Raw genomic sequence first — 26,472 nt, 5'->3', positions numbered from 1 at the left:
AAGAAATGATCACTCAGAAAATGTCCCCCAAAATACTTACATTATTTTTCCTTAAATTTAAGAGTCCAAAGTAATTGTGAGAAAAAAATACATTTTTTAAAAGATTTATTTTATTCATTTGAAAGACGGAGTTACAGGGAGAGGTAGAAACAGAAAGTGAGGCCTTCTATCTGCTGGTTCACTCTCAAATGGCTGCAACAGCCAGAGCTGAGCCAAGGAAGCCAGGAACCAGGAGCCTCTTCTGGGTCTCCCAAGTGGGTGCAGAGGCCCAAAGAGTTGGGTAATCCTCCACTGCTTTCAAAGGCGCATCAGCAGGGAGCTGGATTCTAAGTAGAGCAGCCGGGACTCGAACCAGTGCCCAAAATGGGATGCTGGCACTACAGGCCAGGGCTTTAATCCACCAAGCCACAGTGCCGACCCCATAGAATAAATAAATATATTTTAAAAATGAGCTGTAAATAAGCTGTAAATAAGTAAGTAAGCTGTAAATCTTTTTAAAAAGGTACCTTTAATAACTACAGCAAGTACATTTGAATCTTTTTCTGCTTTCTCTTTCGGCTTTAAGGATTTTTGTTCTTTTCTTTCTAGGTACTTTATATAAGATCTCTCCTTCCAGTGCAAAGTGCCATACTTCTCACGGGCTTTCTGATAAGCTTCTTGGTGTTCCTTTCGCTTTTCTTCTATTATCTTCAGATCATCTTTATTTTTCTCCTGCTCTTGTGCATATTTTCTCCAGTCAACAACTTCACGTGCCCTTGACTTAACAGGGGAAAAGTCAGTATTATTAGATAAAATCAGACACCAGTAACTGTTAGATTAAAGGCTTCTTGTTTTCACCCATTATGAAACTGGCTTAAATATGTGTGAAACCACTACTTTTTTAAGTTTTATGAAACTTATAAAGCCAATTTAATTTGGGAGTTTTATGTGTTACTGAAATTATTTAAAAATGTTATCTCAAATTAAAAAAATAATAATTTTATAGCTACACAGTAAAATGACACTGGGGCAGGGGACAGGCATAGCAGGTAAAGTTGCTGCCTACAATGCCAGAATCCCATATGGGCACAGGGTCAAGTTCCATTTGTTCCACTTTTTTAAAAAATTATTTATTTATTTTTTTTATTTTTGACAGGCAGAGTGGACAGTGAGAGAGAGAGAGACAGACAGAAAGGTCTTCCTTTTGCTGTTGATTCACCCTCCAATGGCCACCGTGGCCAGTGCACCATGCTGATCCAAAGCGAGGAACCAGGTGCTTCCTCCTGGTCTCCCATGTGGGTGCAGGGCCCAAGGACTTGGGCCATCCTCCACTGCACTCCCGGGCCCCAGCAGAGAGCTAGACTGGAAGAGAAGCAACCGGGACAGAATCCAGCGCCCTGACCGGGACTAGAACCCGGTGTGCCGGCACCGCAAGGTGGAGGATTAGCCTAGTGAGCCGCGGCGCCGGCATTTGTTCCACTTTTGATCCAGCTCCCTGCTAATGCATCTGGGAAAGCAACAGAAGATGGCCCACGTGCTTGGGTCACTGCCCCAGTGTGGGAGACCCAGATGAAGTTCCTGACTTCCAGCTCTGGGCTGGCCTAGCCCCAGCTTTGTGGCCATCTGGAGAGTGAACCAGCCAATGGAAGACCTCTCTCTCTGTATCTCCTTCAAATAAATAAATAAATCTTAAAAAAAATAACATAGCATGGGAAGGTAGGCATTGTGGCACAACAGGTTACGCTGCTGCTTGGGACCCCTGTGTGCTCAGTTCTAGTTACCACCCAGGTTCTTGCTAATGCATATCCTTGGAGGCAGCAGATGACAGTTCTCGTACTTGAGTCCCTGCCAACCACATGGGAGACCTCAATTGACTCCCAAGCTCCTGGCTTTGGCCTGGCCCAGCTCTGGGTGTTGTGAGCATTTGGGGAAGGAACCAGTGGATGGAAAGTCTCTCTCTCTCTCCCTCTCTTTCAAAATAAATAAATAAATAAATAAACTTTAAAAAAATGACACTGGTTGGGATACTCATATCACATATCAGAGTGCCTAGGTTCAAGTCCCAGCTCCATTTCTGCTTCCAGCTTCCTGCTAATGCGCACCCTGGGAGGCAGCAGGTGATGGCTCAAGAACTTGGATCCCTGCCACCCCTGTGGGAGACCTGGACTGAATTCCCAGCTCTCGGCTTCAGTCCCCACCCTGGGGCCACTGTGGGCATTTTGGCGTGAACCAGCAGATAGTAGATCTGTTTCTCTGTCTCTCTTTCTCTCTGCCTTTCAAATTAAAAAAAAATAAAATAAAACAAAATTAAATAAATACTAAAAAAAAAAAAAAAATGATGGCTGAAGTGCTTGGGTCCTATCACCCTCATGGGAGACCAGGATGGAATTTTGGGCCCCTTGCTTTGGCCTGGCCCAACCCTGGCTGTTGTGGCCATTTGGGGAGTGAACCAACAGACTGATGCTCTCTCTCTGTCACTCTTCCTTTCAAGTAGGTTAAAAATATATAAACATTAAAAATGAAAAAAATGGTACGACTGATCCCTCTCTCAGCCTTCTGTAATCTAGAATTATTTGTTAACAAAAAGACTTATTTGGCATAACATTAGAGGTTGACATTTAACATCATTATACCTAATACATGAAAATTAAGCTCGATGTACCTCAGATTCTACTTCAAGAATTTCATCTCCTGCAGAAGGAAGGTCTTTCCAGCCTATAATTCCCACTGGCATGCTGGGATACGCCTCATTGATTGTTTTTCCATTTTCATCAAACATTAAACGTACTTTTGCCCAACTTCTTCCAGCAACCAGAATCGAGCCTTTTCTCAAAGTTCCTCTTTGAATTATAGCTGTAGTAACAGGACTAAAATGAAAATAAAAGTATATATTCTTCATGCCATCGTCAGGATGTCATTATACGAAGTAAAGCAGAGGTACTTCTATGAGGTTTTGAGATCTATATAACCATATGTGTACACAAGGTTAATTCCCTTCTCAATTTCTTAAGCGGTTTTTCATGCCATAAAACATTTGTTCATAATAGTTAAGAGATGGAAGCAACCCAAAGGTCCATCAATGGATGAGTGAACACTTTGTCCAAGCAAAATGTGGTATTACAAACAAGGGATACTATGCAGCCCTAAAAAAAGAAGGAAAGAAATCTGTTTTAGGCCACAGTGTGGGTGAATCTTTAGGACTTTACACTAAGTAAAATAAACCAGACACAAGGGACAAATACTATATGGTTCCACTCATATGAAGTATCTAAAGTAGGCAAAATCACAAAACACAAAATAGAAAAGTGCTTTCCAAAGGCTAGGGGTTGGGGAGGAAAACTCAGTGCATTTTAATGGGTTCAGAGTTTGAGTTTAGAAAATGAAGAAGTCCTAGCAATCTGTTGTAGAACAATGTGAATACACTTAACAGTGCTAAATTGTATATTTAGAAAAGGTAACATAACAAATTTAATGTTATGTTTCTCTTGCCACAAAAAAGCAAAACATTTCTTGCAAGGTTATGCTGAGGGAAGGAGCAGGGAGTAGACTGTTCTGACAGAATCCTAATTCCCTTCTATCTCACTCTCCACATCAGCTAAGAGGCTGTGAACAGCTGTTACACAAGAAGACCTCTCTTGCTGGTAGGTAAGAATACTCAAGAAAAACTGCATTTCAAAGAACTTCCTAGATGCTACATATTTGTGGCAAAGGTCATAAAGAATTTATAAACCTTAAAATGCAACAGGTGATATCTCACTCCAAGTTATATTAGTCTATGTATGAGATTTTTAACAACTCAAGGAAATCAGTGGAGAAAAAATTTCAAACAAATTCAACTACTTAAGTCATCTAAATATGAGTACTAGTTGTCCTAAAGTTCATTCATGGAGGCTGGTGCTGTGGTGTAGCAGGTAAAGCCACCACCTGCAGTACCCGCATCCTATATGGGCGCCAGTTGGAGTCCTGGCTGCTCTACTTCTGACCCAGCTCTCTGCTGTGGCCTGAGAAAGTAGTGGAAGATGGCCCAGGTCCTTGGGCTCCTGCACCCTCGTGGGAGACTCAGAAGCTCTGGGCTCCTGGCTTTGGATTGGTGCCAGCGCCGGCCGTTGCAGCCAATTGGAGAGTGAACCAGTAGATGGAAGACCTCTCTTTCTCTCTGCCTCTGCCTCTCTGTAACTCTGCCTTTCAAATAAATAAATAAACCTTAAAAAAAAAAGTTCATTCATGTTGCTGACAGGATTTCCTTCTTCTTCAAAGGCTGTATAATACTGCCCTGTATGTATATATCATAGACACTTGCTATGGTCCACTGATACTAAATAACTGCATTTTTGTGTTCTGTTTGCTACTACAATTATATACTTATCAAAACAAATGCTTTGAAAATACCATTCATGAACCATAAGTACAATAATATACTGTTATACAATCAAATCATAAAACCTTGGAATAAAATTATTTTAAAAAACAAGCATTTAGCAGTCCTACCCTCTTCCTTTGTCTGTGAAAGACTCTATTACTGTTCCTTCCACTGGACCAGTGGGATCTGCTTTCAATTCTAACATTTCTGCAAGCGCAATTGTTGCTTCTGCCAGAGCCATCAGATTATCACCCTTTAACACAACAATAAAGGTTGTTAATATACATTAATAAATGTTATCTGTAAATGTAAATACCAGGGTCAGAAAGTCACGGTCCTTAACATTAATTATACTTTTCTCTTTAAGCACTAAAAGTATGAAAAGGATGGCAGGAAAAAAGGAAGCAAGGGAGAAAGGGAAGGAATCAACAAGAAAACCTGACCCAGGAACAGATCTTACAAGGGACAAGAAGCTGGTGTTTTTAAAGGATGGCCATACTTGCTAAACTCCTTCATACGGGAAGGTATTTGAAACAGCAGTTAGGACTCTGCTTGTGATACCCGTATCCCATATGCGAGTGCCAGCGTTTGAGTCCTGGCTCTACCTCCTATCCAACTTCCTGCCAATGAGCACCCTGGGAAACAGCAGGTGATGGCGTAAGTACTTGAGTCCCTGCCACCATGTGGGTGATGTGGATTAACTTCCCAGCTTTTGGCCTCCACCTGGCTCAGCCCTGGCTGTTGCAAATATTTGGGGAGTGAACCAGTACATGGGAGATCTCTCTCTCTGCTTTTCCAATACTATAAATTTTTTTTTTTAAGATTTATTTATTTGAAAGGCAGAGCTAGAGAGTGAGATCAGGAGACAGACAGACGTGTTCCATCTGCTGGTTAACTCCTAAATGGCCACAGTGGGCTGGGCCAGGCTGAAGTCAGAAGCTTCCTCTCAGTCTCCCCAATATGTGCAGGGACCAGGGGCTTGGGTTATCCTCTGCTGCTTTCCCAAGAGTATTAGCAGGGAGCTGGATTCAAGTGGAGCAGCCGGGACTCAAGCCTGTGCCCATAGGGAATGCTAGTGTTGCAGGAGGCAGCATTACCTGCTATGCCTGAACACCAGCCCCTTAACAATTTTAATGTTAAAAAATATACCTTCATAAACACATTTTCCACCTCCTTCATTTAACAATACAATTGTGATTTCTTCCTCTTTCTTAGTGATGGTACTTTATATTTGAAGTTCTATCCAATTGAACAAGCTTGCATATCTTATTCTCACCTCACTCACTAAAGAATCTTGTAGAGTAAATCAAGCAATACCTACCCTTATTAAATAAGAAAAAGCACTGACTGGCCCAGGCTGTAAGGCATATTCTGCAACCACTCAGCTATGCAGCCCTGAAAAATCACTTCACCCCTCTATCTCCTTTGCTTAGCCACAAAATGAAGATGTTAGATTAGATATTTTTTTCCCTTTAATGACTTATGTTTAGCTAAGAGACTGCTCCCAGTTATTATGGAATCTGAAACAACAGAGAACTGTAGAAAACCTGATGAGTATTCCTCAGATTCATTCCAGTTTACAAAATGTTGCTCCAAAAAGCAGAGCTGTATTTGCTTCATTGCATGAAGCAGTCTTCCACGTGTACCTTGGAAAAGACCTCACCTTCCTTCCTTGTCACTCTCACCCAACTCCTCAGTTCCCTGGCAATCACCGCTGCCCCGTCCAGAGATCTGCCTCAGCAGCTTTACATCTACCTACTCATCGGATGGTACCTGGGCAGAAAAGGTGGTCGAGTCTCCTAGTATTTTAATCTGGCTTTCAGAGTAAAATAATAACTGAGGTACAGTGGAAGGATAACAAAGTATGGCAGCATTTTATAAATTCCAGAGGAAAAGAGGCAAGATTTATTAATGGAAGAATAATTTTTAAGCACCATACAGGTAACACATTTATGAAAACATGAAACAAAATTTTTTTTTTATTTATTTAAAAGCAAGACTTATTTAAGTCTGAGACCTCCAGCCAGAGTGACCTAGAGGGGGCCAAATCTAATCTGAGGAAAGTAGTGGAGTACAGCACCATTCCTCAGTGAATGATCAGTGAAAGTCAACATTATGAATAAACTGTGAAATATAAGAACGAAAAAAAGAGGAAATTATTGCTTAACAGCAATCTCCTTAGAGATAAGAGAATTGGAAAATGCGGATTTAAGAAAAGTATTGAACTTCCTTGGTGTTTTACACTCAGGAAAGAATAACTGGTAATTTGAAAGAAAATGGAATTAATCATAAATAACATAAAATTTACAGCAACTCAATTCACAGAAACATTCAGTCCCAATTAGTTAACAAAATCAATTAAAATACTTAATTTTTGTATTAATGAAATTTTTATTAGTTTAAATCTCTTAAATGCCCCAAGACATCTATGCTTTTTATTTATAAAAGGCATGAAATACATGTACTTTTTCTATTACTAACAGGATTTGATTTGTGCTTAAAACATTCTTTAGCCTACTATGGCCGTATACCCATATCATTTACCACTTATTCTGTTCATTCTCAATATCTCATAATAAAAGGAAACACATTAGGTTTAGACCCAACTGCCCCTGGATCAACTATGCACCTGTGAACTGGTAACTGATCTCTCTGAGCCTAATTACTAATCTGCCAAATCAAGATGCTGACACCAGCACTAACACCCAAAGGAGTTTTTTTTTTTTTTTTTTTTTTTAAACAAAATGTGTGTCAAAGCATTCTTTTCAGGGTGGGTATTTAGTCTAGCTGTTAAGACACCCACATGCCAAACTGTAATACTTTGACTTGATACCTGGTTCTGGCTCCAGTAGTGATGGCTCAGGTGACTAGGTTCCTGCTATTTACTTGGGAGACACAGATTGAGTTCCTGGCTCCCAGATTTGGCCCATCCCAGCCCCGGCTATGGTGGACACTTGAGGAGTGAACCAGAGGATAGAAGTGCTCACACACTCTCCCTTTATCTCTCCCTCTTCCTCTGTCTTCTAATAAACAGATGGTTTGCAGTGTTCTTTAGGTACAATACACGACGTGCATATACATAGCCTTCCTAGCCCAGCACGTCTGTCTCTGAGGCGCCCACACTCACCGTCAGTGCAGAGACATGCACTGCTTGAACGTCACCTCCATAATCTTCACACACCAGGTCATAAGCCAGCAGCTCTTTTTTCACTTTCTCAGGATCAGCCTCAGCTTTGTCACATTTGTTTATGGCAAGGACGATAGGAACTGAAAGAGTCAAGAAGAGAGCAAACGATGGTATGTTCAGCTCCACAATGAAAGACACACACGTGTTCTGGCTTTTTCTTCACTCACTGGATTCACTTTTTTAAGAAAAGGCATTAAAGACTCATTTTAGAGTCATACCACCCCACTCAGTTCTCTACATGTAAAAAAGGAAACCAGATGCAAGATACTAAAATTATAGTTACAAGCAGGTTCTGAATTAAAAATAGACACATAAAGGTGACCCAAGAAATATTTTGGGAGGGCTGGCACTGTAGTGTAGCAGATAAAGCTGCTGTCTGCAGCGCCAGCATCCCATATGAGCACCAGTTCTAGTCCCGACTGCTCCTCTTCTGATCCAGCTCTCTGCTATGGCCTGGGAAAGCAGTAGAAGGTGGCCCAAGTGGTTGGACCCCTGCACCCAAGTGGGAGACTCAGAAGAAGCTCCTGGCTCGTGGCTTTGGATCGGGCCAGCTCCAGCCGTTGAAGCTATTTGGGGAGTGAACCAGTGAATGGAAGATCTCTCTCTTTCTCTCTGCCTCTCTGTAACTCTGTCTTCAAATAAATCTAAAAAAAAAAAAAAAAACTTTTTAAAAATAAAGACAGAAATATAATCGATTAAAAAATATGTTGGGTTGAGAAAGGCCTGTCAATAAGCATGAAGGAAGATCAGTAACTACACTGGAGGTAATCTCGGGGAAAAAAAAAATTGAGAAGGGACTGCTGATGTGGCACAGTGGGTTAAAGCTCTGGTCTGAGACACCAGCATCCATATGGGTACAGGTTCAAGGCCTGGCTGCTCCACTTCTGACCCAGCTCCCTGATAATGCACCTGCCAAAGCAGCAGAGGATGGCCCAAGTCCTTAGGCCCTTGCACCCACGTGGAAGGAAAGAAGCTGGAAGAAGCTCCTGGCTCTTGGCTTCAGATCGGCTCAGCTATGGCCATTGCACCCATCTGGGGAGTGAACCAGCACATGGAAGACATCTCCCTGTCTCTACCTCTTTTTCTTTAACTCTTTCAAATAAATAAAATAAATTTTTAAAAAAATCAAGAAAAGACCTAATTCAATACCATCAGTTAATTTGATTCGTCTTCCCTGGCTCTATGTGAAACCTCATATCTCATCCTGATTTGAAACTAAGCATCAGTACTGCAAATTTTCTTTTAGATTTATAGCAACTCTTTGTTCTTACACCTAGCTCAGTGACAAAACATATGGCAGGCTCTCAACAAATATTTACTTAATGACTGAATCAAATAATCGTGTAATATCCTTGTCATTACTAGACATACCTTTTTTTTTTTTTTAAAGATTTATTTATTTGTTTAAAAGGCAGAATTACAGAGAGGTAGAGGCAGAGAAAGAGGTCTTCCATCTGCTGGTTCACTCCCCAAATGGCTGCAACACCAGAACTGGGCTGATCCGAAGCCAGGTACCAGGAGCTTCTTCCGGGTCTCCCACCTGGGTTCAGGGGCCCAAGGACTTAAGCCATCTTCTACTGCTTTCCCAGGCCATAGCAGAGAGCTAGATCAGAAGTGGAGCAGTCAGGACTCAAACTGGTGTTTATATGGTATGTTGGCACTGCCAGTGGTGGCTTTACCAGTTATGCCACAGTGCTGGCCCCTAGACATACCTTCTTGTTAAATATATCACACAAAATTCTAGGAGATAAGTATCTGGTTGAGTTTCAGCATCTCTGCAATTTTCTTAGGTTATTAAAGGAATATAAATTGAAAAAGTTACCAAGAAAAGCTTTATAACTCACAATTTACTACTGTGAAACAGTATATGTTTACAAACTGCAACTTAATGGGGACCAAGAGAATAAGTATAAAAAGCATAATATAAATTTATTCCATCTCAACCAACTGCTTTGTTATGCAATCCCTAGTAAATTTATTCCTGTCTGCTTCTGCCATGTATTGCCTAAAATCATTCCCTTTCTTCCACTTATTTCTAGAATCACTATAGAATCATTAAGAGCATAACATATAACAGGTTTTTTATTTTTTGAAGAATTAAAAGTTTTTGAAGAATTATAAAGGGAGAGTAACACTGGAACCTGGAAGATCCAAATTCTAAAGGCAGACAAGTTGTAGATTAGCAGAACAACTGTATTGGTAGAGTACTGGCTGAGACTGTGTCTTAGTTTTCATATTCTAAGGTCAAAGAGAGGTTGGCGCTGTGGCATAGTGGGTAAAGCTGCCGCCTGCAGTGCCGGCATCCCATATGGGCGCTGGTTCAAATCCTGGCAGCTCCACTTCCGATCCAGCTCTCTGCTATGGCCTGGGAAAGCAGGGGAGGATGGTCGAAGTCCTTGGGCCCCTGTACCCACGAGGGAGACCTGGAGGAAGCTCCTGGCTCCTGGCTTCAGATTGGCACTGCTCCAGCCATTGCAGACAATTAGGGAGTGAACCAGTGGATGGAAGACCTCTCTCTTTCTGCCTCTCTCTTTCTGTCTGTGACTTTCAAATAAATAAATAAATCTTTTTTTAAAAAAATCAAAGAATTGGACAAGATCAGTGATTCTTAATCATTTTTTTCTCCCTTGCTAGCACACTTCTGAGAAATATGATCTACTCTATTTTAAGAGACAATGAATATACAGAATATGTGTGTGTTGTTAGTCATCACAATTTTTTGAAAATTTTTCTTTATTTTTACTTATTTGAAAGACAGAGAAACAGAAAGATGTAGACAGAGATCTTCCATCTACTAGTTTACTTTCCAAATGCCCACATAGCTGGGCCTGGGCCAGGCTGAGGCCAAGAACTCAGAACTCTCTCTGGGTTTCCCACCTGGGCAGCATGGACCCAGCTACTTGAGCCATCACCTGTGCAACCCAGGTTGCACTCTAGCAGGAAGCTGGAATGTCAGCATATTAATCACTGCACCAAACACCTGCTTTTACTACAAATAAATAAGAGAGAAGGCAGCCCAATGACTTTCTACAAGTTTCCATTTTATATACTTCATCAAATAAAAACTTATTTACAGCAGATGAAGAAGTTTCTAGAGAAGAATTCCAGATAATAAACAAATAACAGAATAGCATCACTATGCAAATTCTAATGATTTAGCTGATAAGTAAATGAGTTCACTATTCTTTTCTTTTTTTTTTTTTTCCTACTTAAATTTGAGAGGCAGAGAAAGTCACAGACAGAGAAAAAGAGCTTCATCTACTGGTTTACTTCTCAAATATCCATAATGGCAGGGACTAGAACAGCGCAAAGTTGGGGTCCAGAAATTCAGCCCGAGTCTCCCATGTACATGTCAGGGACCTGACATCACCCAAGCTTCCTAGGGTTTGAATAAGCAGAATTTGAAATAAGGAGTTGAAATTCAAAACAGGTACTATGATGTGGGCCACAGGCATCTTAACTGCTAGGCAAAATGCCCCCATCTATTCTTACTTCTGCTATCTGTTTAAATTTTCCATGACAGAAAGTTTAAAACAAAAGCCTTAGTAGGGGAAAGACTATGCTTGTGGTTACAAGGCCCAAGTCTCCTCCTATTAGTTGTTAGTCTATGGGAAAACAATTTAATTGTCATTGAGGCTTATCTATAAAATGCATATAATAATTCGGGACTGCAATGAAGAGTAAATGAGCTACATGTAAACAGCCCAAGAAATGCAAATGTTAGTAGGTCCTTAAGAACGAAAAGGAGGGGTCTACACTGTGGTGCAGCGGGTTAATGCCCTGGCCTGAAGCACCGGCATTCAGGCATCCCATATGAGTCGGTTCGAGACTCAGCTGCTCCACTTCCGGTCTAGCTCTCTGCTACGGCCTGGGTAAGCAGTAGAAGATGGCCCAAGTCCTTGGGCCTCTGCACTGCATGGGAAACCTGTAGGAAGCTCCTGGCTCTTGGCTTCAGATTGGCGCAGCTCTGGCCGCTGCGGCCAATTGGGGAGTGAACCACTGGGTGGAAGACTCTCTCTCTTTCTCTCTCTCTCTTTCCCTCCTCTCTCTAACTCTGACTTTCAAATAAAATAAATAAATCTTAAAAAAAAAAAAGAAAGAAATCATCAAAGTTGAGCCTTTAAAAAAAAAAGAAAAGGAACTTCCTGATACACATAAGGCAGCTGCACTGTACCTTGAGCATCTTTGGCATGCTGAATAGATTCTACAGTTTGTTTCATCACCCCATCATCTGCAGCTACAACCAATACAATGATGTCAGTGACCCGAGCACCTCTGGCTCTCATTGCTGAAAAGGCAGCATGTCCTGGAGTATCAAGAAAGGTAATCTTTTCCCCAGAAGGCATTGTGACTGTGGAAAGAGAAATCCAAGAATACCAAGGACCCTTAGTTTGAATGAATATATTTGACAGTTTTGAACATTTTATTTCTTGCATTAATTTTAATCAGAACAACACAGATTATTATCTCATAATGAAAAATTATCAAACACCAGTGAAAACTTCAGGGTCTTCTTTCCATGAAATAATTTCAAGCTAACACTCTTCGTATTTCCAGCCTGTAAGAACTTTCCTAAATGTACTGACAGCTGTTCTGCAGACAGAACAGATCAACAGTTGCACAGGCACCATCTGCACACCAAGGCTCCACAACTACCTTGAGCCACAGAAGGCACTTTAGTATACACCTAATAGCTTATAATTTGAATCCAGCAACCTTGGGTTTAAATTCTGACTCTGCCACTTATTAGCTATGTAGTTTGGAAAGTTACTCGACCTGAAGAATTCCCAGCCTCCTTATCCTCCATAAGTAAGCATATGGATACCTATCTCATGACACTGCTGCGAGGATAAGTATGCAAGGTGTGCAGCACAAGCTAAGTGCTCAGCAAATGGGGGCCATTATTTAATTATTAGTAGAACATTATCAAAACCTAGTATTGGAGGTTTTATAAACATAATTCATTGACTAATGAAAAACATTAGGCTTATTAAACCAAACTAAGAATGAACTAGAATAAAAAAAGTAACACGATGTTTTTCTTAAAGAAAATACAAAATAATTGCTCTATACATTTCATTAATCCATTGGTTTTAAGCTTTAGCCTTTGCTTTACTTTGAATTTGTATATTTCATACTGATGTTTGGTTTAAGAAAATACTAAGTGGGGTTCCCAAGTATGTTGAAGGTAATTTGTATTCATACCAAGAAAGGCACCAATGTGCTGAGTGATGCCTCCAGCTTCCATTGCTGCCACTTGAGTTTTTCGAAGTTTGTCAAGTAACGTCGTTTTCCCATGATCAACATGGCCCATTATAGTAACAACTGGGGACCTTGGGGTTAATAAAGCTGCATCTGCCTGAGGCCTACAATTGATAGCAAAGGAGTTTCATTTCTTAAATATCAAAAACACTTTATAACCTGTAAATGGTTCACAGTTATCTTGTGAGTTACCATCAACGATAAAATCCAACATTCAGCTTTCATTAGCTGCAACTATTTTCTTTTCTGTACACGTAATAACAACAGAATAGTAAATGACTGCCTATCTACAGCTGGCATCTTAACAATGACCAGTACTGGATCAAATTTAACATTTTAGATCAACATATATATTCAGCAAACTCTGAAAAATAACTCAGAGTTTTTATAACCTAAATATACTTTCTGATGCTTTAGGCATTTTGAAGAAAAGTTTACCTACACCCACACATCATTTTAATTTCTAAAAAAAGAACTGATTTTTTTTAAAGGCACATCTTTCCACTAAAAATTATTTATAAAATTATGTGGTTTCTCTTCCCCAGCATATATGGGTTTTACCTTCTTACCGCATCCTTATTTTCTCTCACTTTGTCCTGTTTTAATTTGCTCCATTTCAACTTCATCCCAGCCTTCTTAATCACTTCTTTGATCCAGACTTCTTCTAAATGTGAGTCTGCTTCCAGGGAGTCTACATCAATGGCAGTGTTCAATAAAGCTTCATACACATAATCTGATGGGAATGAAATAAAACTTTGCAAGATCATTAACTAAATGCTAATGGAAGAAACCTCTATTAATAAAAGTCTATACAGTACACTCAAGCAGAGGAATAACTATATAAGTTGTTTTTATAATGTTAACAAATCACAAATAAGCCAAAAAAACCTATAATGCGATGTACCATAATGACATTTCTGCATATTCATAAATATGTGAATATTTATGTACCTCCTAAACCATCTGAATCATCAATAAAACATTAAATTGCATGTTATACACATTTAGTCCATTTCTTGAAAACTTAGCCACATACATCATGTATATCTTAATATAGGTGAATATACAAAAATTCTTGTTATTTGAATATATTCTATGAAGTTATCACAAATACTTTATTAGCAAATACCCAATCTTTGCTCTCAGCAGAAATACAGCGTTAGGTTCCTACAAGTCTAACATTTCAAACAATTCATCAATTGATTTATATATAATCTTATTTTATTACAGGTGCAACACATGTTATAAAATATACTTGTATAAAGTTGATTCATGAACATTGAATTCACAGCCAGTAGCACTACAACCAAAGCCTGAACACGCTTATCAAAGTATTTTCTATGAAAGGCACATCATTGTGTTCTTGCTCTTAGGAACCCAGCACTTCAGCACTACAATGAGAGACCATTTTAAACAGTAAAATCACCGATGATAAGCACAAAAGCTCATAAAATGTGGTAATATATTACCATAAAAAGGGCATTTGTAGGGTCAATGTCTTGGTATAGCAGGTAAAGCCACTGCTTACAGCACCAGTATCCCATTTGGGTGCCCATTCGAGTCCCAGCTGCTCCATTTCCAATCCAGCTCCCTGCTAATGCACCTGGGAAAGCAGCTGAAGATGGCCCAAACCCTCCCACACAGGAGACCCAGATGAAGCTCTTGGTTCCAGGCTTCAGATTGCCCCAGCTCTGGCCACTGAGGCCACATGGGGAAAGAACCAGTGGATGGAAGATGTCTCTCTGTCTCTCCCTCTTTCTCTCTAACTCTGCCTTTCAAATAAATAAATACATATTAAAGGGGGGGCATTACAGTGTAAGAGCAAAAATAAGGTACAGCATCACCTAGATCAACCTCAGCTGGAAACAGGGCCTTGGGTAACTCAAAATTTCATCACCTTGTACAAACTCAAAAATAACCAAAAAAACACCCTGATTATTGAATTTCGAGTGAAAACAACATTTTAGCCAGAAGATGAATTTTTAAATACAGAATCAATGAATAATGGATAATTTATACACACACATATACAGTATCTCAGAATATATACATACATATTTTATTATTTTATGTATCTACTTAGGGTACCTAAAATGTTCTGAAATATAAGAAAAATACTTATTCTCCAATTTTAATGTGTTCCATTATAATCTTAGTCAATTTCCCTGTGGATAATAAAGAAATGTATCTGTGATGATAATGTAGAAATGTTCACCACTAATGTCCTAAGCACCTCACAATTATTTATTTCAAGACCTCAAGGCTTCCAAAATACTTAATATTCTCCAAAGTTATTTTTCAGTTATGTTCCATGAGAGCTCTAGTCTAGACCCTACCACAAGATAAAGTATTAAACTAAAAGAACATTCTACTCAGTAGTGTGCTGGTGAGAGTTTATAACTAAGCTCTCCCCTCAACACCACACACACACACACACATCCCTAACTTACAACATCTCTCAATTTTCATGGTAGAAATAATCCCATTATGGTTCATGGTTTATCTTAATCTAGATGTCTCATGCGGGAGACTGCTTTTTTTTTTTTTATTACTTGTGTGGGTTTTTTTTAAGCATTGAAGGATTTTTAAAAAAAGCGTTTATTTATTTATTTGAGAGGTAGAGTTAGAGAGAGAGGTAGAGACAGACAGAGAGGTCCTCCGTCCATTGGTTCAGTCCCCAAATGGCTGCCGTGGTTGGAGGCGAGCTGATCTGAAGCCAAGAGCTAGGAGCTTCTTCTGGGTCTCTTACTCAGTTGCAGGGACCCAAGCACTTGGGCCATCTTCCACTGCTTTCCCAGGCCATAGCAGAGTTGGATCAGAAGACGAGCAGCCGAGACTAGAACTGGTGCCTATATGGGATGCCGGCATGGCAGGCAGAGGCTTAGCCCACTATGCCACAGCGCCAGCCCCTCTTCCCGCCCCCTTTTTTAAAGGCAGAGTTATAGGGATAAAGGAAGAGACAGAGATCTTCCATTTGCTGGTTTACTCCCCATATGTCCACAATGGTCAGTGCTGGACCAGCCCAAATCCAGGAACCTGAACTTCATCGGGTCTTCCTTGTGGACTGCAGGGGCCCAAGCACTCTCTCCACTGCTTTCCCAGGTGCATTAGAGGGAGTTGGATGGAAGTGGAGCTGGGAATTGAACTGGCATACATATGGGATACCAGCATTGCAGACAGCAGCTTCACTGGCTGTACCACAACACCAGTCCTAAGGGACTTCTTTGGCAATCACCCATTGCTTCTTAGAATGGTCATTAGCAGGAAGCTAGACTGGATGCAGAGCAGCCAGGACACAAACTGGATGCTTCAATATGTGTTATGGGTATCAAACAGCAATTTAACCACTGGGCTAAATACCTGTCCCTCAAGCTATTTTGTTAAAGATGGATTTATTTATTTGAAGGCAGAGTGACAGAGAGACAGAGACAGAGATCTCCCATCTGCTGGTCCTCTCTCTAAATTTCTGCAACAACCAGGACTGGGCCAGGCTGAAGTCGAGCTGGTACTAAATCTGAATTTCCTACTGGTATTGATAGGGACCCAACTACTTCAGGCATCACCTGCTGCTTCCTGGGGTGTGCATAAGCAGGAAGCTACAACTGGGGCAGAGTCAGGACTCAAATCCAGGCACTCTCATATGGGATGCAAGCATCACAAGAGGTATCTTAACCACTGCACCAAACATCTGCACCAATATTATTTCTACAATTGTACCAATGTAGATTTCCTTGAAAAAATTTCAAATGATGTAGCCATATCCATTTATTCTCTTAAAGTTTTCCACTTAAAAAATAATCACAAAATCTAGGGTGGGATATACAGCACAGCAGCTAAGATGCTGCTTGGTACACTCACATCCCATACCAGAAAGCTTGTTTTCAATTCCAGCTTTGCTTCCAATTCCAGTTTCCTGCTAAAGCACACCCTGGATCGCACCACTGGTGGCTCAAGTACTTAAGCTCCTGCCACACATGTGGGAAACCAGAATTGAGTTCCAGGCTCCTGGCTTTAGCCTGGCCCAGCCTCGGCTGTTGCAGGCATATGAGAAGTGAATCAGCAAATGGAAGATATTTTTTTTCTCTCTCTGTTACTCTTTCATATAGCTAAAAATAAACAAACATTTTAAAAAAGGTAGTTATTACTACAAATACATCTTTGTTGGTCTTACAGATAGCGTCAAAATGAGTGAAAAAAAGGAAATGAGAAAATTAGAGGAAAACCAAGAGAATGAATGTAAGTATAGCCCCTTGGTCCAAAAACACTCTTTGGACTAATTACCATAGTTTACAACATTTCTCAGAAAAAAAGTTCAACTTAGATAAGAAAATCTTTCCATTTTTATTAGAAGCAAAATCAGAGAACCACATTTGGCAGAATCAAGAAACTATTAGGACTTAAGATCTAAACTGAAAAATATTGAGACAACATGTTCTTACAGCAACAATCTATTTTTTTATTCTTGAATATCTTAATCTCACTGCAAATAAAATTCAGGTCCTCCATATTCCCACATTTTCTCTTGTAAAATCATATGCCTTACCTATATCTTTTTCCATTGCTCTGGCCAGCTCCTCAACAGTCATTCCAATCCATACTTCTATTTCTTTTCTGGATTTTGTTAAAGATAACTGAGATTTCCATGGTCTTTTTTCCTATTAAAAAGATGAGAGATATAAACAAGAAAGAATAAACACATTTTAAATGATAATTTATATTTATTCTGGAATATTTATCATAATCATGGCTACTCTTTAAGAAACATTCCCATAGTAGTTAAACCTTAGACTAAAATAAAAATCCTGCATCCTGCATTCAATGTTAGACACTGATTTTCAAGTAATCAAACCAAACAGCATCACCAAACATCTAATCAGAACATTTCTTCCTCACAAAGATCTCTTGCCTGGAATATAACATTAAAAAATAAAGATTCTTGGGGGCAGGCGCTGTGGTGCAGCAGGTTAATCTGCCATTTGCAGAGTTGGCATCCCATATGGGCACAAGTTCGAGTCCTGGCTGTTTCACTTCCGATCCAGCTCTCTGCTAATGAGCATGGGAAAGCAATGGAAGATGGCCCAAGTACTAGGGCCCCTGTACCCACGTGAGAAACCTGGAGGAATCTCCTGGAATCTTCGGTCTGGCTCAGCCCTAGCTGTTGCGGCCACTTGGGGAGTGAACCAGCAGACGGAAGCTCACTCTCTCTCTCTCTGGGAGTGAACCAGCAGACAGAAGCTTGCGCTCAGGCTCGCTCGCTCGCTTGCTCTCTCTCTCTCTCTTTCTCTCTCAAATTCTGACTTTCAAATAAGTAAACATATCTTAAAACAAAGAAATAAAGATTCCTGTGGCTGGCCCCTGTGCCATAGTGGGTAAAGGCAGAGCCTGCAGTACTGGCATCCCATATGGGTGCTGGTTCCAGTCCTGGCTGCTCCATTTCCGATTTAGCTCTCTGCTGTGGTTGGGAAAGCAGTAGAAGATGGCCCAAGACCTGGAAGAAGCTCCTGGCTCCTGGCTTCAGATCAGCCCAGTCCTGGCCATTGCAGTTGTTTGGGGAGTGAACCAGAGGATGGAGGACCTCTCTCTGTCTCTCTGCCTCTGCCTCTTTGTAACTTTGCCTTTAAAATAATAAATAAATCTTAAAAATTAAAAAAAAAATGATTCCTTAGTACACAACGTTCTCCAAATGGATTCCTCAGTAGATCCAGCCACTGTCATCTCAGAACAAGGACTACAAGAAGCGAGAGAAACCTGTAACTACCTTCTTTGTTACTAGTAACCTATACTGCGATAAAGCAGTCCTGATGAGCAGGTCTCTCTGCCTGGGCCAGGCGTACGGCTGTGCTGTGCCCACTAGGTAAGCAGAGGAAAACCCATGTCTCCACTGAGATAATGGTCTTTTTTGACCCAGGATATGCAGCTGCCTACAAATACAGTGCAATTGTAGCAAGTTCTCCAACTTCAACAGCTTCTGGTTCATGTTTCTCCTGGAAAAAAACAAAAAGGTTTAAAAATGACATTTGGCTAATATTTAAATCAAACTAGTAAATATTAATTGGGTACTACTACATGCAACACACTGTGCTTTGGCACTAGTTACTAACAATGAATAAAATGGCACTCTCTTCCTGAAAGCGTTCACATTCTAGTCAGAGAGACGGCATTCCACACCAAGCACTCTCTAGATAATAGTTCTTATTGTTAATGTTACTACCATGATAGGACTGAAATACAAAAACAAGTAACTTACAAAAGGCAATTTCTTTCACTTTTTAAAAATCAACAACTTAGTAATTTTTCTAAAATGCAAATTGAACCTCATCACTTATCCATTAAGCACCCTCCAATGGATCCCCATTATTCCCAGTTTAATGCAAAACTTCAGGGGTCTGTGCTGTGGGATGAGCCGCTGCTTGCAATGGTGGCATCCCACACTGGAGCACTGGATTGAGCCCCACCACTCTGCTTCAGATCCAGCTTCCCAGTACCCACATGGGAGACCCAGAGAGAGTTCCTGGCTCCTGGTTTCAGCCTCGTCCAGCCCTGGCTGTTGCAGCCACCTGGATAGTGAAGCAGAGGACAAAAGATCTCTTTCTCTCTGTGTCGCTACCTCTCTCTCTGTAGCTCTAGCTTTTAAATAAATAAATAAATATTTTTAAAAAACACACAACTTCATAATATGTTACATCAGGACTTAGCTTCCCTCCACTAACCTCTTCCTTCATCTCTTATCCTCTTATAATCCCCCCGACTCTACCTCCTGAGCTTCTGTTATTGTGACCTGCCTACAGTCTCTGACGGCTTGCCATCTAATTTCACAATCATTGCATTTGCTTTCTCTAGCTAGAATTGTGTTTCAACTCTTAATAACTTTCTCTCTCCCCTCCACACCTCCCCCAAAAAGATACCTTATATTGGCAAGACAGCAACCAGTGCTGATTAAATTATGCCTTTCAAATATTATTCTTGGAATAAAAGAGCTTATTGAGAGAAAATTCCAAAAGAACTCACTAATAATATAGCTTTTTGTCTCTCAGAATCCTATTTCTTATCAAGGCTACATTTCTTTTTTTTTTCCATAATTTTTTTTTTTTTTTTTTTTTTTTTGACAGGCAGAGTGGACAGTGAGAGAGAGAGAGAGAGAGAAAGGTCTTCCTTTGCCGTTGGTTCACCCTCCAATGGCCGCTGCGGCCAGCGCACCGCGCTGATCTGATGGCGAGCCAAGTGCTTCTCCTGGTCTCCCATGGGGTGCAGGGCCCAAGCACTCGGGCCATCCTCCACTGCACTCCCGGAAGGCTGCATTTCTTTTCAGTGTCCCCCCGCCCCCTTTTCTTTATTTGACAGGTAGAGTTATAGACAGTGAGAAAGAGAGACAGAGAGAAAGGTCTTCCTTCCGTTGGTTCACTCCCCAAATGAGATTTATTTTATTTATTTGAAAGACAGAGTTACAGAGAGAGGTAGAGATAGAGAGAGAGGTCTTCCATCCACTGGTTCACTCCCCAGGTGGCTGCAACTGCCGGAGCTGGCCGATCCGAAGCCAGGATCCAGGAGCTTCTTCTGGGTCTCCCACGCAGTGTAGGGGCCCAAGCTCTTGGGCCATCTTCTACTGCTATCCCAGGCCATAGCAGAGAGCTGGATTGGAAGAGGAGCAGCCGGAACTAGAATCGGCGCCCATACGGGATGCCGGCGCTTCAGGCCAGAATTAACCCGCTACGCCACAGCGCCGGCCCCTAAAGATTTATTTTTTATTTGAAAGGCAGAGCTACAGAGAGAGAATCTTCTATACACTGGTTTACTCCTGAAACAGCTGCAGTGGTTGGAACTGGGCCAGACAGAAGCCAGGAGGGAGGAGTCAGGAGCTTCTTCTGGGTCTCCTGCGTGGGAGACAGGGGCCCAAGCACTTGGGCCGTCTTCCACTGTTTTTCCAGCCCATAAAAAGGAAGCTGGATTGTTAGAGAAGCAGCTGGGAATCAAACTGGCACCCATATGGGATGCTGAGTGCAGGCAATGGCTCAATCCACCAAGTCACAGAACTGGCCATTCCATTTCAGTTTTTAAAGGCAACAGCAGCCCAAATAATGTTAGTTCATTTTCTCTTTAGTAACCATTTCTTAATATCATATACAGGGCACTGTGCTTGGTGTTGTTGATTCAAAGTTTAAAAAGCCAGAGTCCCTTCCACAAAAAGTTCACTGCCGTTAAAGCTTTCCAATGTAATAATTCTCAGGCACACTGTATGCAGGAACCGATGACAATCTAAGGTGGCGTTTTCACTACATTAATGTACACCATACTTTCCTCTTTTTTTTCCCTTTTTTTTTATTTTATTTTATATTTATTTATTTATTTATTTATTTTTGACAGGCAGAGTGGACAGTGAGAGAGAGAGACAGAGAGAAAGGTCTTCCTTTGCCGTTGGTTCACCCTCCAATGGCCGCCGCGGCCAGCGCGCTGCGGCCGGCACACCGCGCTGATCCAGTGGCAGGAGCCAGGAGCCAGGTGCTTTTCCTGGTCTCCCATGGGGTGCAGGGCCCAAGCACCTGGGCCATCCTCCACTGCACTCCCTGGCCACAGCAGAGAGCTGGCCTGGAAGAGGGGCAACCGGGACAGAATCTGGCGCCCCAACCGGGACTAGAACCCGGTGTGCCGGCGCCGCTAGGCGGAGGATTAGCCTAGTGAGCCGCAGCGCCAGCCTGTACACCATACTTTCCATAAATTATACAATCTAAAATTTTTTCTAAATGGAGAATAAATTTACAAGTAGTAGTTATGTCTTTTTAGACTCTTCAATACAGACTTTCTTTTACCCACTACTCAGAAAAGCTCAGCAGGGGAAGGCATTTGACTCAGTGGTTGAGAAGCTGATTAAGCCTCCCTCTTCCATACTGGAGTCCTGGGTTTGATACATGCCCTGGGACTGAGTCCAGCTCTGGGAGGCAGTGGTGATGGCTCAAGTAATCAGTTTTGTCCCATCTAAACAGACTGGATTACATTCCTGGGTCCTGGCTTCAGCCCAGCCTAACCCCACAGTTATAAGCATTTGGGGAGTGATCAGTGGATGGGAGCACTCTCCCTCCCCTCTGCTTATTTTGCTTATTCTTCTTTCTCTGGGTCTCTGCCTCTCAAACAAAAACAAGAAATAAAACAAAAACTCAGTAAACATTTATTTTTTAAAAACTTATGTATTTGAAAGGCAGAGTTATAGAGAAAGAGGGAGACACACAGACAAAGAGATCTTTGATCTGCTGGTTCACTCCCCAAATGGTCGCAATGGCCATGACTTGGCCAGGATGAAGCCAAGAGCCTGGAACTCCAGTAGGGTCTCTGATGTGGGTGCAGGGGCCCAAGCACTTGGGTCATCTTCCCTTGCTCTCCCAGGAACACTGGCAGGGAGCTGGATTGGAAATGGAGCAGCCAGGACTTGACACACACTCATATGGGATGCCAGTATCACAGGAGGGCACTTAACCTGCTGTGCCACAACAGGCTCAATTCTCAGTTAACATTTCATGGTGTATCTTTTCAAGTCTTTTCTTTGTGCTTAAATCTAAGTTCACATAAAAATGAAATCATATATTTTATAAATTTTCCTATTAAGGAATACACTGTGAACGTTATTTTATATCATTAAAGATTATTCTTCGGGGGCGCTGTGGTGTAGCGAGTAATGCTGCTGCCTGCAGTGCCAGCATCCCATATGGGCACTGGCTCAAGTCCAGGCTGCTCCACTTCAGATCCAGCTCTCTGCTATAGCCCGGGAAAGCAGTAGAAGATGGCCCAAGTTCTTGGGCCCCTGCACCTGCATGGGAGACCCAGAAGAAGCTCCTGGCTCCTGGTTTCATATCAGCGCAGCTGGCCATTGCAGCCATTTGGGGAGTGAACCAGCAGATGGAAGACCTCTCTTTCTGCTCCGCCTGTTTGTAACTCTTCCAAATAAATAAATAAAAATTAAACATTATGGGGTCTATGCTGTGGCACAGCGGATAAAGCTGCTGCTTGTGATGCTGGCTTCCCATATGGGAGCTGCTTCAATTCCAATTGAACTCCTTGCTAGTGTGCTAGGAAAGCAAGAGAAGATGGCCCCTGCACCCACGTGGGAGACCCGAAAGAAGCTCCTGGCTTTGTTGCAGCCATTTGTGGAATGAACCAGAGATGGAAGATCCCTCTCTCTCTCTTTTTTTTTTTTTAAGATTTATTTATTTACTTGAAAGGTAGAGCTACAGAAAGGCAGAGGCAGAGAGAGCAAGAGAGTACAAGATCTTCCATCTGCTGGTTCACTTCCTAAATGGCCCACACCGGCCAGAACTGGACTGACCCAAAACCAGGAGCTGGGAACTTCTTCCCAGTCTCCCACATGGGTGTGGGTTATAAGTACTTGGGCTATCTTCCACTGCTTTCCCAGGCGCATAAGCAGGGAGCTATACCGGAAGTGGAGCAGCCAGCATTAGAACCTGCACCCATGTGGGACGCTGGCACAGCAGTCTGTGGCTTTACCCACTATGCCACAATGCTGGCCCCTCTCTGTTTCTTTCTCTCTGTGTGTAACTCTTTCAAATAAATAAATAAATCTTTAAAAAAATTAAATGTTACATTTCAACCAAACTTCCCAAGACATATTTAGTGGGCATAAGTATTTTAAAAAAAGAAAAGAAATGATAACTACAACAGGCCCTGGTATAATGAATAAAGTACCTGATTAGGCAGGAAAAGAACCTTGGATGGACACCTGCTCTGACATGTACCAGAAGGGTTATCTTGATCCAGTGAGTCACTTGTTTCCTATGGGCCTCATTTTCCTCTTCACTGTAAAAAGAAAGTAGAAATATTTAAATGTCTGTCCTTCCTATTACAAAGCTATGAGGAGAAAATGGAATAATGTATATTCTTTATCATCAGCTATTTAAATGATGGTTTACGTGCTCTGAGAATTCATTGCTTCTATGTTAAAAATATTTACAGTCATTATCTCATTTACTTATGGATAATTCTGAGGTTTTGTGTATACGTTCAACAAAGCATTTCTGAAAATCATCTTTTGGGGCCAGTGCCGTGGCTCACTTGGTTAATCCTCCGCCTGTGGTGCTGGTATCCCATAGCACCGGGTTCTAGTCCCGGTTGCTCCTCTTCCAGTCAAGCTTTCTGCTGTGGCCCGGGAGGGCAGAGAAGGATGGCCCAGGTGCTTGGGCTCCTGCACCTGCATGGGAAACCAGGAGGAAGCACCTGGCTCCTGGCTTCAGATCGGTGCAGCGACAGCCGTGGCAACCATTTGGGGAGTGAACCAACGGAAGGAAGACTTTTCTCTCTGTCTCTCTCTCTCTCACTGTCTATAACTCTACCTGTCAAATAAAAAAAAATCATCTTTTATTTATTTGAGAGGCAGAGAGAGAGCAAGCGCACTTCCATTTGCTGGTTCACTCCCCAGATGCCTGAAAAAGAGGCAGGAGTCAGGAATTTGATCCAGGTCTCCCACAGCAGTGGCAGGGATGAAACTACTCGAGGGGCCGGGGCTATGGCATAGTGGGTAAAGCCACTGCCTGCAGTGCTGGCATCCTATGTGGCATGGGTTCAAGTCCTGGCTGTTCCACTTCCAATCCAGCTCTCTGCTATGGCCTGGGAAAGCAGTAGAGGATGGCCCAAGTGCTTGGGCCCCTGCACCCATGTGGGAAACTGGCAAGAAGCTCCTGGCTCCCAGCTTCAGACAGGCACAGCTCTGGCCATTGCAGCCATCTGGGGAGTGAACGAGCGGATGCAAGACCTCTCTCTCTCCCCCTTTGCCTCTCTGTCTTTCAAATAAATAAATGAAATCTTGAAAGAAAGAGAGAGAGAGAAAGAGGAAGGAAGGGAGGGAGGGAGGAAGGGAGAAAACTACTTGAGCCATCACTGCTACCTCCCAGGATCTGCACCAGATGGAAGCTAGAGTTAAGAGCAGGAGCTAGGAATCAAACCAGGCACTCACAGTGTGTTACCTCGGCATCTCTTTTTGTTTAAGGATTTATTTACTTATTTGAAAGGCATAGTTACAGAGAGATTGAGAGAGATCCATCTTCCATCAGCTGGTTCACCCCCAGAGGCTGCAGTGGTCGGGACTGGGACAGGCAGAAGCCAGGTGCTTCTTTCAGGTCTACCCTGTGAGTAGCAGGGGCCCAAACACTTTTGCTGCTTTCCCAGGCACATTAACAAGGAACTGTATTGGAAGTGGAGCAGCTGGGACTTGACCCAGCGTCTATTTGGGATGCTGGCATTGCAGGCGGCAGCTTTACCCACTGTGGCATAATGCGGGCCCCGGTACTTCAGCACCTTAACAGCTATGCTAAATAACTGCTCCCACAGTTAGCATTTGACCTTAAAAGACTTAGTAAATATTAAGATAAAAGTCTAAATTAATTTCAAAGAAATAAGTACATGAAGATTTTAGAAATTCATTAATAACTAAGCATTTACATACATTAAACACTTTGAGAACTGCACATGTTTTAAAAAACTATCTTATTTAGGTAGGTGCTGAAATAGAGTTGTGGGGGGGCAGGCATTGAGGCATAGTCGATGCTTGTGAATGGGGCATCCAGTTTGGGCACCAGTTCTGTCCAGGATGTTGAACTTCCAATCTAGCTCCCTGCTGTGCACTTGGGGAGGCAGTGGAAGTTGGCTTCTTGCAGCCATCTGGGGAGTAAACCAGCAGATGGATGGAGATTTCTCTCTCTCAACTAAACAAATCTTTTCTAGAAATCAAATAAATAAATAAATCTTTAAAAATAAAAATAGAGTTCTCAAGAAGCATAGAATCCCCTAGAGAATTATTTTTAAATTTGTCTGAAATCAGATTTGACAAGAACAAAGATTGATGGAGTGGGTGGATGGCCCCTACAGATTAACCCACGCACAGAAACGTTAACCGAGGCAGGAGTCGGACACACGGGGGCAATCACGCAAACGTCAAAACTAGAAGGAACCTTGTTTCTCATTCCTAGCCCTTCAACGGACAGAAAGGGTAAGTAGAATTTAGAGGGGTCCAGCGACCTTCTCCAGTGACATACCGCTAGCCAATGGCAGTCACGGCTAGAGCTCCGGCTGACTCCCAGTTGCTGTTGCTTCGCCGCTGGGATATTCTTAACAAGGAATCTGAAAAACAGGATAATGGAAATGCACAGTTACGTCCGAGGAATCGTCCGAACGTCAAAGCCGGGAGCTCTCAATTCATCGGAAAGGAAAAAGAAGTCACTAGACCGATTACGAATCTGGGGCGGCTTCACCTCAAGCCTGAGTCCGGAAGCGCCTGGGCACAAGGGGCGGCTCGGGCGTGGGGGCCAGCGCCCGCCGGGGCTCGCCGCGGAGGAAGCAAGCCGGCCGCTTCTGGGAGAACCGCGAATATGCGCCCGTGAATGCCTAACGCGGGGTCACGCCGCGACTGAACACATCTCGCAAAGGCTTCGGAACGCGCAGTAGTCATGAATTTCCGTGATTTGTGACCCGACACTATACTGCAGGCCGAACAAGACACGCCACTTGGACGACCCCGGCTTTAGAACCCCACTCACTCCGCTCCTGCATAAATCCCCGGGCTGGGATCACCTTCCGGACCCGGAAGGACAGTGGGTCGGTCAGTCCCTCTCCGAAACACTCCCCGTCGGACTTCCGGTCCCGCCGGAAGCTGTTCTTCTCCTACCGCGGCTGAAGCTCTGAGCTGAGT

The 26,472-nt window shown here is 42.3% G+C and overlaps 1 protein-coding gene across 41 annotated transcripts in view; it reads right to left on the bottom strand.

The window, feature by feature from the left end:
* MTIF2 (mitochondrial translational initiation factor 2) overlaps window positions 1-26,472 on the bottom strand; it is a 33,024-nt gene extending 6,552 nt beyond the window's left edge. Inside the window, exons 1-12 of one of the 41 annotated variants that reach the window (XR_016229384.1) lie at window positions 26,321-26,460; window positions 25,820-25,904; window positions 23,478-23,588; window positions 18,547-18,772; window positions 17,332-17,443; window positions 13,350-13,521; window positions 12,732-12,892; window positions 11,701-11,877; window positions 7,467-7,606; window positions 4,468-4,592; window positions 2,642-3,122; window positions 507-759 (exon numbers count right to left, since the gene is read on the bottom strand). Coding sequence is in view for 29 of the 41 variants with exons in the window: in XM_051842871.3 (XP_051698831.3) it covers window positions 507-759; window positions 2,642-2,846; window positions 4,468-4,592; window positions 7,467-7,606; window positions 11,701-11,877; window positions 12,732-12,892; window positions 13,350-13,521; window positions 17,332-17,443; window positions 18,547-18,765 (1,564 nt within the window). In the remaining 12 variants the exon portion in view is untranslated. Of the gene's footprint in view, window positions 1-506; window positions 760-2,641; window positions 3,123-4,467; window positions 4,593-7,466; window positions 8,171-11,700; window positions 11,878-12,731; window positions 12,893-13,349; window positions 13,542-17,331; window positions 17,444-18,546; window positions 20,418-23,477; window positions 23,589-25,819; window positions 25,905-26,009 lie in introns of those variants that run through there. The other 40 variants (XR_016229385.1, XR_016229386.1, XM_051842871.3 and 37 more) reach the window with 40 other exon arrangements.

The sequence above is a fragment of the Oryctolagus cuniculus genome, chromosome 2 (genome assembly GCF_051225735.1).
Source record: "Oryctolagus cuniculus isolate XC-2025 breed Fujian yellow rabbit chromosome 2, ASM5122573v1, whole genome shotgun sequence".
In the NCBI taxonomy this organism is placed as follows: domain Eukaryota; kingdom Metazoa; phylum Chordata; class Mammalia; order Lagomorpha; family Leporidae; genus Oryctolagus; species Oryctolagus cuniculus.
The sequence above is the reverse complement of the archived record's forward strand: the minus strand, read 5'-3'. Positions and strand labels throughout refer to the sequence as shown.